At 37.9% G+C, this 13739-nt stretch overlaps 1 protein-coding gene across 1 annotated transcript; it reads left to right on the top strand.

Moving 5' to 3' along the window:
- LOC18595280 (pre-mRNA-processing-splicing factor 8A) lies at positions 2222-13707 on the top strand. Its single transcript, XM_018123159.1, has 23 exons — positions 2222-2484; positions 3689-3905; positions 4031-4421; positions 4830-6107; positions 6208-6293; positions 6374-6871; positions 6970-7274; positions 7361-7815; positions 7888-8014; positions 8612-8853; positions 8945-9068; positions 9145-9334; positions 9416-9523; positions 9727-9980; positions 10105-10721; positions 10812-10918; positions 11048-11302; positions 11387-11860; positions 11956-12117; positions 12254-12451; positions 12535-12813; positions 12939-13181; positions 13318-13707. Exons 1-23 carry the CDS (start codon positions 2222-2224, stop codon positions 13507-13509), a joined length of 7065 nt encoding a protein of 2354 aa, XP_017978648.1. The 3' UTR covers positions 13510-13707.

Here is a 13739-nt window from a genome sequence, read left to right as displayed (position 1 = left end):
GCCAAAGAAGACGACAGATTGGCAGGCACCAGCTAGGTAGCCAAGAATGGAATGCTTTGCGGACTGCCATGGAGGCCATGGATATGGATATAAAGAGCATAGCCTAGGCAAACCCATTGTAAAGAAAGTGATATTGGCGCGGCTCAATCTGAAATGAATTCCTATGCTTCTCGCATACGCCCATCTTCAGATTGAACCTCACCAACATCGCCTTCATCTTAATCCAAATTCATAGAGATGGGGAGGGGTGCAAACTCATCTCCAGAAGTGGAAAGTTTTGGTCTGAAAACACATGCTGTATATGCTATCTTTGGTTGGAAATACAACAGTGTTTTTGGGTATAGCGGGATGGGAGGAAGTAGGAAAGGTGAGGGAGATGTGGAAAACTGAAGTCATGAATACCTAAAAAGGTAAAGGAACTCATCGACCCTTATCCATGGCCTTGCCTGCCACTTTAACAATTTCATTGTCATGCTTTGCAGCTCCTGGAAAAACCTATACAGGACAATGATAAATGATATCAATCATAACAACAACTTGGTTTATTATCAGATGAAGACTGCCACTAACACAATACTTAGACAACAAGCATTATAGAAGGTTAATTCGTCGTCTTTTTCTTGCGTGTGTTGCATAATAAATGATGATATGATGTTAACTGGTAACTGTCGTATTGATGATGTAATTAAGAAAGATGAGAAAAAAAAAAGTCTTATTCTTATTTATACTCTCCAAAAATTACTAGCAATATTATTTTGGTGCAATTATACCAATGTTTTTATAGGTATAGTGTTTTCTTTTTCTTTCTCTTCTTAATACAAGAACTTTTGAATTAATTGTATCCCTTTACGAGATGATACCAATGTTTGATTGGTATAGTATTTTCTTTTCCTTTCTCTTGTCAATGCATGAAATTTCAGATTAATTGTACCCATTTGCAGAATGATACCAATATTTTATAGGTATAGTATTTTCTTTGCTTTTCTCTTCTTAAGATAAGAACTTTCTAATTCATTGTACCCGTTTTGAGATATTATTTATTTTAAAATTAAACCTTGAAATTCTTTTTAAAAGTATTTCATTTGGAGAAGAAGTACACTCTTGTTTTGAGGGAAAAAAAATTCGAACTTATGTCATTTAAGTAAGGAGATTTTGTACTAATTAATAAGTAAAATGCTCGAATGTATTTTTTTTTTATATTTTAGTTGATTGAATTTGTATTTGATAAATTTTTTGGGTTCAATATTTTCGTTTCCTTTCCCTTGTTGATATAAAGGGTCAAAGTACTTTTGGGTTGTGTCTTATTACGAGATATTATCTGTTTTGAAATTGGACCTTTATGATGTTTGTTTGTTAAGAACAAGCATTTTGTTTGGAGAAGAGGTAGGTTCTTTGCTTAAAGACATGAGATTTTTGACATAATATTTTAAAAGGTTTTTGAACTATTAAATAAAATTTATGTAAGCTCTTATTTTATTTATTGTGTTTAATCAAATTTATATACTTTTATTTTAAATTAAATAAATTTTTATAACTAACGACTGACTAATTGTTATTAATTGAAAAAATATCACATATCATTTTTATATACACATAATGCTATCATGATATTGACGTAAAATGAAAAAAATATCATATAATCATATTATTTTATACATATCATCATTTATTATAATATATTAATATATCACGTCAATGTTACGTGAGTAATAATTGTTTTGATTTGCAAGACATTTAGACATGTGTAGAGGGTACAGTCAAATTTTCTAAGTTTAATTAACACTGTGGAATATAGGAGTAAAAAGCTTGACAGATTCGGTCTGTGACAGGGCATCAATCCTCCTATCATCTCTCTTATTCATATATAATGGGTTGGGATTGGGGTTGTGACCCAACAGAAATGGGCCTTAAAGTTCCAGACATGGAAGTCCGTACCCCTAACCGAGTCCATCATCACGTACCACCGCCATTAGTTTATCCCTAAAAACTAAAAATATAAAACCGAACAATCCCTTCGTTTTACTCAGGAATTCTCACTCTCTTCGCACAGAGGGAGGAGAAGCGAAAGGAAACCGGACGCCTTCCCCTCTAAAAAAACCTTCCAAAACCCTAATATCAAAATCATTTACATCGAAACGAAATCCAAAAATCTTCTTCTGTTTCTGTCTTGTAGGATTTCATTTCTACCTCTGAAGCAGAAATTGCTTCAGCCAACGCTGCCATGTGGAACAACAACAATAACGGCGCTCAGATAGCGCCTCCGGGAACTGGGGGATCCACCATCCCGCCTCCTCCAGCTGCGCAGCCTTCTTACACCGTGCTGGCTCCGCAGACGACTCCGCAGGAGGCGGAGGCCAAGCTGGAGGAGAAGGCGCGGAAATGGATGCAGCTCAACTCTAAGCGATATGGAGATAAAAGGAAGTTTGGGTTTGTCGAGACGCAGAAGGAGGACATGCCTCCTGAGCACGTCAGAAAGATTATCAGGTCAGATATTAGAACACTTTTTTAGCAACTTTGAGGACAGAGTTTAGTGAGATTTGCTCTGTTGCTTTTTTTTAATAGAATTTTGGTGGCTGTTTTGTTGGTGTTTTAGGGATTAAAGATTGTTAAGATGAGGTTTTTGTATTTATTAGGTCGGTTATGGGATCTTGTGAACTTAGTTCTATGCTTTCTTCCCTTGGTGGGTTTCTTAATTTAATTTCGATGTTAATTTTCTATTGTAGTAGTTTAAGATATAGAGTTTTCTGTGGGTTTTATTTTATTTTAAGTAGAAAATGTTTCACTTAGGTTCTTGCGGTCGCAATTTTGACCATGAGAATTTGTCTTATGTTTTAGTAAAATTATACCAAAACTTGTTATACTAAGCTTACTGAGGACAGTGAGGACATTTTAAATGGAGGAGAGGAAGATTAATTATGACTTGGATGGAAATCATAAAAGGACCTGAGTTTTGCTGAAGAATGGTATTAAATAAAATACTATGGTGCAATAGGATCCACATAGAGGACATCACATAGTAGGAAAGCTGGTAAAGTTTTCATAGTTGTTCCTCTTGTTTTTGTATTGCAAAACTTGTTCCTTTGAATTGTGTGGATCATGGTTATTGTAAGCATATATACTGGAATGTGATTCAGCAATCCCAGTCCCCTATCTTTCTTTGGTTCAAATCGAATTTGAAATGGAGCCTTTGGGAAAAGCATGAAAAAAAGAGAGGCTCCAATGATCTCAAGCACCTAACATTTCTTGTGGGGACTTATTCACCATCAGCCAGTATGTTAATGGAAAGTTTAACCGTAAAAGCTAATGTGGAGCAATAGCTTTTGATGGTTTCTTTCTTTGACGCGTGATTCTTTCCAAGCCCTGTAGCTGTTGAGCTAGCATCTTTCTTCTTGATTGTTGAGCAATTATACCTTCACTAGTCTGATCTTTAATGATATTTAAATCATTTTGCTAATTTTATTTAAGGCATAAGGCTCTTGGTTTGGGTTTCTAGAGCCACCAGTGATTTTTTTTTATGGTAATTTATAGTTTAATGTTCTGATAAATATAATTATTTTCTGTTTCTTGTTGCTATAGTCTCCTTAGGATGTTCCTGGTCTGCACTTCTGCTGTTAGATCTAGAAGTGTGCACTTCAATTGGCAAGATATGATGATATAGTGATAGTTAACTTTGTTTTCTCTTTGACAGAGACCATGGGGACATGTCTTCAAAAAAGTATCGCCACGATAAACGTGTGTATCTTGGGGCCCTTAAATTCATTCCCCATGCAGTTTACAAGCTCCTTGAGAATATGCCAATGCCTTGGGAACAGGTTCGTGATGTAAAGGTCTTATATCATATTACAGGAGCTATCACATTTGTGAATGAAATACCATGGGTTGTTGAACCGATTTACTTAGCACAGGTATGCTTATTTCCTTCCCCGCTTCCTACAAACACAAAGCCAAACTAAGTTGTATCTCTGTTGAATTATACATGAAAGAAGTACATCTTTCTGGTTATTGATTGACTTATCTTGTATTTCAATAGTGGGGTACAATGTGGATCATGATGCGAAGGGAGAAACGAGATCGTCGTCATTTCAAGAGAATGCGGTTTCCACCATTTGATGACGAGGAACCTCCATTAGACTATGCTGATAATCTGTTAGATGTTGATCCTCTCGAGCCAATTCAATTGGAGCTGGATGAAGAAGAAGATTCTGCTGTATATGCTTGGTTTTATGACCATAAGCCTCTTGTAAAAACAAAACTCATCAATGGTCCGAGTTACAGGAAATGGCATCTCTCCCTTCCAATTATGGCAACTTTGCACCGGCTTGCTGGACAGTTGCTTTCTGATTTGATTGACCGTAATTATTTCTACTTGTTTGACATGGAGTCATTCTTCACAGCTAAAGCATTAAACATGTGCATACCTGGTAAGTTTCCTGCCTTTTGTTGTATCCCAAAATTCCTTTTTCCTATGCTTGTGAATGAATTGAGTTTGCAGAGGTTGGCTGTTGGTGTCTTGGGGACCCATTTTAGATAATTGAGATTCAATTATTGTAAAACTGTTCATGGGAAACAGTTTTAGAGCTTTTGCTTGTGTATTGCTTGCATTTTTGAGTACTAATATACATTGGAATTTCTATCACTTTTTTTTTTCTCTGTTTTAAATTGAGTGGGTTGGAGTGGGGGTTGAATTGCTTGAGTGGACATTTAATGTGATGATAATATCCAATTGCTTCCATTATGCTAGGTTGTAGTTGTGATATTAGTTTTATTTAACATTGATAAATTGATGATATTCTGTTGGTGCATTGTTAACTAGTTGCACGCTATTGCAGGTGGTCCTAAGTTCGAACCACTATACCGTGATATGGAGAAAGGGGATGAGGACTGGAATGAATTTAATGACATAAACAAACTCATTATCCGGTCACCCCTTAGGACAGAGTACCGAATTGCTTTCCCTCATCTTTATAACAATCGGCCCAGGAAAGTAAAGCTTGGTGTGTATCACACTCCCATGGTCATGTACATTAAAACAGAAGACCCTGATTTACCGGCATTCTATTATGATCCCTTGATACACCCCATAACTACCACAAACAAGGAGCGACGTGAGAAGAAAATTTATGATGACGAGGATGAAGACGATTTTGTCTTGCCAGAAGGGGTGGAACCTTTACTGAATGACACACAGCTTTATACTGACACTACTGCTGCCGGGATTTCTCTGTTATTTGCTCCACGCCCTTTTAATATGAGATCTGGTCGGATGCGACGTGCTGAAGATATACCACTTGTGTCAGAGTGGTACAAGGAGCACTGTCCGCCATCTTATCCTGTTAAAGTGCGGGTTAGTTATCAGAAACTATTGAAATGCTTTGTGCTGAATGAGCTGCATCATAGGCCTCCTAAGGCTCAGAAGAAGAAGCACTTGTTTCGATCTCTCCAAGCGACTAAGTTTTTCCAAACGACAGAGCTTGATTGGGTTGAAGCAGGTCTTCAAGTTTGCAAGCAAGGGTACAACATGCTTAACCTGTTGATACATAGGAAAAATTTGAACTACCTTCACCTGGATTATAACTTTAACTTAAAGCCTGTGAAGACTCTCACCACAAAAGAACGCAAGAAGTCACGATTTGGCAATGCTTTTCATCTCTGTCGTGAGATCCTGCGTTTAACAAAGCTTGTTGTTGATGCCAATGTCCAATTCCGACTTGGCAACGTTGATGCCTTCCAGTTGGCAGATGGTCTGCAGTATACATTTTCCCATGTTGGCCAGTTGACTGGGATGTACCGTTACAAGTACCGTCTCATGAGGCAGATTAGGATGTGCAAAGACTTAAAGCACTTAATTTACTATCGCTTCAATACTGGGCCAGTGGGTAAAGGACCCGGATGTGGATTTTGGGCACCGATGTGGAGAGTATGGCTGTTTTTCCTTCGTGGCATTGTGCCTCTTCTGGAAAGGTGGTTAGGAAACCTGCTTGCACGTCAGTTTGAAGGGCGTCATTCAAAAGGAGTGGCCAAGACTGTTACAAAGCAACGTGTTGAGAGCCATTTTGATCTGGAACTTCGTGCTGCTGTGATGCATGATGTTCTTGATGCCATGCCAGGTGATTGTCAACTATCATTAATTAGTAGTTTTAATATTTAATTTATTGTTGACAGTTTCTTATTTCTTTACATTCCAAATATTCCACTGTTAATCTACAGAGGGCATTAAACAAAATAAAGCTAGAACGATATTACAGCATCTCAGTGAGGCATGGCGATGTTGGAAGGCAAACATCCCCTGGAAGGTAAAACCATTGCAAAATGATGTATTTTCCTTTTCCATATTTTGCAATTGTGCTAATTGTCACACTGTTCTCTTCTGTAGGTTCCGGGTTTGCCAGTTCCCATTGAGAATATGATCCTTCGATATGTCAAGTCAAAAGCAGACTGGTGGACAAATGTTGCTCATTACAATCGTGAGCGTATCAGGAGAGGTGCAACTGTTGATAAAACAGTCTGCAGGAAAAACTTAGGCAGATTGACTCGCCTCTGGCTGAAAGCTGAGCAGGAACGACAGCACAATTATTTGAAAGATGGGCCATATGTCACTCCAGAAGAAGCAGTTGCCATTTATACTACAACTGTGCATTGGTTGGAGTCAAGAAAGTTTTCTCCCATTCCATTTCCTCCTTTGTCTTACAAACATGATACAAAGCTACTTATCCTTGCACTGGAGAGGTTGAAGGAATCTTACAGTGTAGCTGTGAGATTAAACCAACTCCAAAGAGAAGAATTGGGTCTAATTGAACAAGCTTATGATAATCCTCATGAGGCCTTGTCGAGGATCAAGCGCCACCTGCTTACCCAGCGTGCCTTCAAAGAAGTGAGTTTATGACTGAAAATTGACCCGTACTTCACCTTCAAACTACCTCTCCATCTCTTATTTCTGAATTTGAACTCAAATTGATGTTTTCTTTGCAGGTTGGTATAGAGTTCATGGATTTGTACAGCTATTTGATTCCAGTTTATGAAATTGAGCCCCTGGAGAAGATTACAGATGCTTATCTTGACCAATATCTATGGTATGAAGGAGACAAGCGCCACCTGTTTCCTAATTGGATTAAGCCTGCAGATTCAGAGCCACCCCCGCTTTTGGTTTACAAATGGTGTCAAGGTATAAACAATTTGCAAGGGATATGGGACACAAGTGAGGGGCAGTGTGTGGTGATGCTTCAAACAAAGTTTGAGAAGTTCTTTGAGAAGATTGACTTGACAATGTTAAACAGGTAAGGGCTTTCGTGTAAATCTTTTGCTTATCTCATTACCGGACTTGTTGGAATTCTTCATTAATGTTTCTGATTTTACTGTGTAGGCTTCTACGTTTGGTTCTTGATCACAACATTGCAGATTATGTTACTGCAAAGAATAACGTGGTGTTGTCTTACAAAGATATGAGTCACACAAATTCATATGGTCTTATCCGTGGTCTTCAGTTTGCTTCTTTTGTTGTCCAGTATTATGGACTTGTTTTGGATCTCTTGCTTCTTGGATTGACTCGTGCTAGTGAGATTGCTGGTCCTCCCCAGATGCCAAATGAATTTATCACATACTGGGACACAAAAGTTGAGACCCGGCATCCAATTCGTCTGTACTCTAGGTACATTGATAAGGTGCATATATTGTTCAGATTCACTCATGATGAGGCACGAGACCTTATCCAGCGATATCTCACTGAGCACCCTGATCCGAACAATGAAAACATGGTTGGATATAACAACAAGAAATGCTGGCCAAGAGATGCAAGAATGAGGCTTATGAAACATGACGGTATGCTAAATTTTAATAACAACTGCTTTTGTAATGAAATTCAGGCTCTAATTATTTCTTTCTTCTCTTCAGTTAATCTTGGGAGAAGTGTCTTTTGGGACATGAAGAATCGTTTGCCTAGAAGCATCACAACTTTGGAATGGGAGAACAGCTTTGTTTCTGTCTATAGCAAGGACAATCCCAACCTGCTTTTTAGCATGTATGTTTTCCTTTGTACCTCTTTATTAAATATTTTTTGTCAGCTTGCACTACAATCTGTGTTGAAATTGTTGTTAGTTTTTGGTTGAAGTTCTTGTTGATTTTCTGCAAATTAAAATATATCTGAAATTTCCATTCTATTTTTTACTTTAGAGGTGGGTTAAATTGACAGCTTTGTAAACAAGAGGATTTAATGATAAGTGTATTGGTAATTTGGAGCTAGAATGCTAGACATGGTAAGTCTGTTGACATACTGCTTTTATGGATTGACATAGAGTTGCATGCTCTGTGCTTATGTTAGTGGCGGAATGTATTTTTTAAAATTATATAACGAATTTGAATATGATTGTGTTGTATTTGTAAAATATCTAATATATGATGAAGTTTACTTTCCATATAGTTTATATTGAAAGGTTCTTATTAGTAGTATCATTTCTTTCTCTCTAAGTTACTTCCCTCTATGTGCTTGTTTGTCTGACCAATTTTATTTGTTTTAAACTGTGTTAGAGAAACTTGGCATTGCATTCTGGTCATGAATCATGATTATTCCTTAGAGAAACAGTTTGACTGATTCAGTCTCCTTATTTCTGATGTTTAGGTGTGGTTTTGAAGTTCGGATACTTCCGAAAACAAGAATGACTCAAGAAGCATTTAGCAATACAAGAGATGGAGTGTGGAATTTGCAGAATGAACAGACAAAAGAGCGAACTGCAGTTGCTTTCTTACGGGTTGATGATGAGCACATGAAAGTATTTGAGAATCGTGTTAGGCAGATTCTCATGTCTTCTGGGTCAACAACATTTACAAAGATTGTTAACAAATGGAATACTGCCTTAATAGGTATTTTTTAAAATTTTTATGGTCTTGTTATGACTGTTTGATTTTGATAATGTTCAATTTATTGAGCGTTCATTTTTTTTCTGTTGAATAGGTCTTATGACCTACTTCCGTGAAGCAACTGTACACACACAAGAGCTTTTAGATCTGCTGGTTAAATGTGAAAATAAAATTCAAACTCGTATCAAGATTGGACTGAATTCAAAAATGCCTAGCCGGTATGGTTATATTTGACCACTCTCTCTCTCTCCTTTCTTGTCATAATAATTTTCTGACACACTACTATGCTTTCAGATTCCCTCCTGTCATTTTTTACACTCCTAAAGAAATTGGTGGACTTGGCATGTTATCAATGGGTCACATATTGATTCCACAGAGTGACCTCCGATACAGTCAGCAGACTGATGTTGGTGTAACTCACTTTAGGAGTGGAATGAGTCATGAGGAAGACCAGCTGATTCCAAATCTTTATCGTTACATACAGGTAAAAGCAAGTTCATTATTTTATGTACTTCCTTTTTAAAGTCTTGTTTCACTGTTTGATCATTTTGCTGATTTTAAACAGCCATGGGAAAGTGAGTTCATAGACTCACAGCGTGTTTGGGCAGAGTATGCACTGAAGAGGCAGGAAGCTCAGGCACAAAATAGGCGTCTAACCCTTGAAGATTTGGAAGTGAGTTTCCTTTTTTATTTTTTAAGCCAATGCGAGTGCTGTTTTCTAGTGCCATTTCCCTTTAGCATTTTTCCCTTGTTACAGTTTTTCATATATTTGTTCTTATAATCATATATGTGTTCAGTGTGATTTTTGCATTATATGATATAGCTGCCACAAGGAAATTGTATTCTGATGATTTTTCCTTCCTGATCTGTTTACAGGATTCATGGGATAGGGGAATACCACGTATAAATACTTTGTTTCAGAAGGATAGGCACACGTTAGCATACGACAAGGGATGGAGAGTACGTACAGACTTTAAGCAGTACCAAGTTTTGAAGCAGAACCCATTCTGGTGGACTCACCAAAGGCATGATGGCAAATTGTGGAACTTGAATAACTATCGAACTGATGTCATCCAAGCTCTGGGAGGTGTTGAAGGAATCCTAGAGCATACCTTGTTTAAAGGAACATAGTGAGTCATTATTTGGTTTTATTTTAGTTTTATAGTTCGTAGGTCACTTATCCAATTATTGTTCTTATTGATGATCTGGACGATCATATCTTATTTATGTTTTGTTTTATTCCTGGAATTTCAGCTTTCCAACATGGGAGGGTCTGTTTTGGGAAAAGGCTTCTGGATTCGAGGAGTCAATGAAGTATAAGAAGCTCACTAATGCTCAGAGATCTGGTCTTAACCAGATTCCTAACCGTAGGTTTACTCTTTGGTGGTCACCGACAATTAATCGGGCTAATGTTTACGTGGGATTTCAAGTGCAACTCGATCTAACTGGAATTTTCATGCACGGGAAGATCCCAACCTTGAAAATATCCTTGATTCAGATCTTCCGTGCTCATTTGTGGCAAAAAATACATGAGAGTGTGGTTATGGATCTTTGCCAAGTCTTAGATCAGGAGTTGGATGCTTTGGAAATCGAAACTGTTCAGAAGGAGACAATCCATCCAAGGAAGAGTTACAAGATGAACAGCTCTTGTGCAGATATTCTTCTCTTTGCAGCTCATAGATGGCCTATGTCAAAGCCTAGTCTTGTTGCAGAGTCCAAGGATATGTTTGATCAAAAAGCAAGCAACAAATATTGGATAGATGTACAGCTCCGGTGGGGAGATTATGATTCGCATGATATTGAGCGTTACACTCGAGCCAAATTTATGGATTATACAACAGACAACATGTCTATTTATCCATCTCCTACTGGTAAACTTTCACCTCTTTTTCCTTGTTCTTCCTATTGTGTTATATGCCTGTGTTTCTCTGCCGAGCTGATCATCTGTTGTCTTTATGTAGGGGTGATGATTGGCCTTGATCTAGCTTACAACTTGCATTCTGCATTTGGCAACTGGTTCCCTGGATCAAAGCCACTGCTTGCTCAGGCAATGAATAAGATCATGAAGGTAGCATAGTTTTACATATTTATACTTCATTTAAGTTATAGTTCAAGTGTTTGAGTTGCATTTGTTTGTTAAATTCTGGTAGAAGCTTACATGTCAAAGGTTGAACTAATTATTTTTGTCCTTATACAGTCAAATCCAGCTTTATATGTTTTAAGAGAGCGGATAAGGAAAGGTTTACAGTTGTATTCTTCTGAGCCTACTGAGCCATATCTTTCATCCCAAAACTATGGAGAGATCTTCAGCAACCAGATCATTTGGTTTGTTGATGACACCAATGTGTATCGTGTTACAATCCATAAGACATTTGAAGGGAATCTCACAACAAAACCCATTAATGGTGCCATCTTTATATTCAATCCACGGACAGGACAGTTGTTCTTAAAGGTCTGTTTCTTCATAGAACATCTATTTCCTAAGCCAGCTTGTCTATTGTGAAGATCTCAACTGGATAACATATTTCTCTTGCAGGTCATTCATACAAGTGTGTGGGCAGGTCAAAAGCGTCTTGGTCAGCTAGCCAAGTGGAAAACAGCTGAAGAAGTTGCTGCTCTTGTGCGGTCTTTGCCTGTTGAAGAACAACCAAAGCAAATCATTGTTACTCGAAAGGGAATGCTTGATCCTTTGGAGGTTCACTTGCTGGATTTCCCTAACATAGTTATCAAGGGAAGTGAGTTGCAACTCCCATTCCAGGCTTGCTTGAAAATTGAGAAATTTGGGGATCTGATTCTGAAGGCTACAGAGCCACAAATGGTTTTGTTTAACATCTATGATGACTGGTTGAAAAGTATCTCATCATACACTGCATTCTCTCGACTCATTCTGATCCTTCGTGCACTTCATGTGAACAATGAGAAGGCTAAGATGTTATTGAAACCTGATAAGACAATTGTTACTGAGCCACACCATATCTGGCCTTCTCTTACTGATGATCAATGGATGAAGGTAGGCATGATTCTCACTCATAATTTTCCAATTAGTTGTAGAAGCATGCATACTTCATTTCAGTGTACTACAATAAAGATTATTTCATGGTGCAGGTCGAAGTTGCTTTAAGAGATCTCATACTCTCTGACTATGCCAAAAAGAACAATGTGAATACATCAGCCCTGACACAGTCTGAGATTCGTGATATTATTCTTGGAGCTGAGATCACTCCACCCTCTCAACAGAGGCAGCAGATAGCAGAAATCGAGAAACAGGTTATGCTATGTTCTGCTTTTTTGTTTTTATTCACGATTGCTAATATAACATGGCCTCGTATGATTAACTTTTATCCCAAAAAAAAAAAACATCTTACTAACTTTGAGTTATTATTTTTCAAACATCTGTTTTCAGGCAAAGGAGGCAAGCCAGCTGACAGCTGTGACAACTAGGACTACAAATGTGCATGGTGATGAACTCATTGTTACCACCACAAGTCCCTATGAGCAAGCAGCATTTGGGTCCAAGACAGATTGGCGTGTTAGAGCAATATCAGCAACAAATCTTTATCTTCGAGTCAATCATATATATGTGAACTCAGAGGATATAAAGGTACATATGTCACTTATTTGAGATCTAGTGATTGATCTAGAAGCTTAATTATCTGCTTATGATGATAAAAAATAATGATGCAGGAAACTGGGTACACTTACATCATGCCAAAGAACATTCTAAAGAAGTTCATCTGCATAGCAGATCTACGGACTCAAATTGCTGGATACTTGTATGGAATAAGTCCTCCTGACAATCCTCAGGTTAAGGAAATTCGCTGCATTGCCATGCCACCACAGTGGGGAACTCATCAGCAAGTTCATCTTCCATCAGCTCTTCCTGAACATGATTTCTTGAACGATCTGGAGCCTTTGGGATGGATGCACACACAGCCAAATGAGCTTCCTCAATTATCGCCACAGGTTTGTGTTTAGTTTGTTACTTAGGTTCAATTTTTTTGGAATATTTCAGTGCTAGTGTAGTTTATGCATTGTAAATCAAATGTGATAAACTAATTGTTGTCTTTTCATGCATTCAATAATCACAGGATGTCACATCTCATGCTCGGATTTTAGAGAACAACAAGCAGTGGGATGGAGAGAAGTGCATTATCTTGACATGCAGTTTCACTCCAGGTTCTTGCTCATTAACAGCATACAAGCTTACTCCAAGTGGTTACGAGTGGGGACGGGTTAACAAAGATACAGGAAGTAATCCCCATGGTTACCTTCCAACTCATTATGAGAAGGTGCAGATGCTCCTAAGTGATCGGTTCCTTGGATTTTATATGGTAAGGATTATCTTCATTGGCTAGTGTTCTTGAGTTTCCCATCCTTCTATGCTTCGAAATCTGACAGAAATGTATAGCATCTTATTTAGTCATTCTGTTTAGGGGCTATCTTAGCTTATTTTGTTCTTTCTTATAGGTTCCTGACAATGGGCCATGGAATTACAATTTCATGGGAGTGAAGCACACAGTTAGCATGAAATATGGGGTGAAGCTTGGACCGCCTAGAGAATACTACCAGGAGGACCACAGGCCAACTCATTACCTCGAGTTCAGCAACTTGGAGGAAGGTGAGACTGCGGAGGGAGACAGGGAGGATACATTTACCTAAATCTGTTCAATGTTATTATGTTTGTAATTTTTGTTGAATTAACTCTGAAACACTTAATGCTTTTTCAGTGCTTGGCCTGAAAGATCAGTAGAGGCCTAAATCTTTTTGTTTGGATAACTTACATGTACCTTATCCCAATTGTAACATTGCTGAATCTGTTGTAAATATACGAGTAAAATGCATTTTGATTTAGGCGCCTGAAAGTTTCTTACATTGTTGTCATGTTTCAA

Source organism: Theobroma cacao, chromosome 6 (assembly GCF_000208745.1).
Source record: "Theobroma cacao cultivar B97-61/B2 chromosome 6, Criollo_cocoa_genome_V2, whole genome shotgun sequence".
Lineage (NCBI taxonomy): Eukaryota > Viridiplantae > Streptophyta > Magnoliopsida > Malvales > Malvaceae > Theobroma > Theobroma cacao.
Note: the sequence above shows the minus strand (reverse complement) of the source record. Positions and strands in the feature narration are given on the sequence as shown.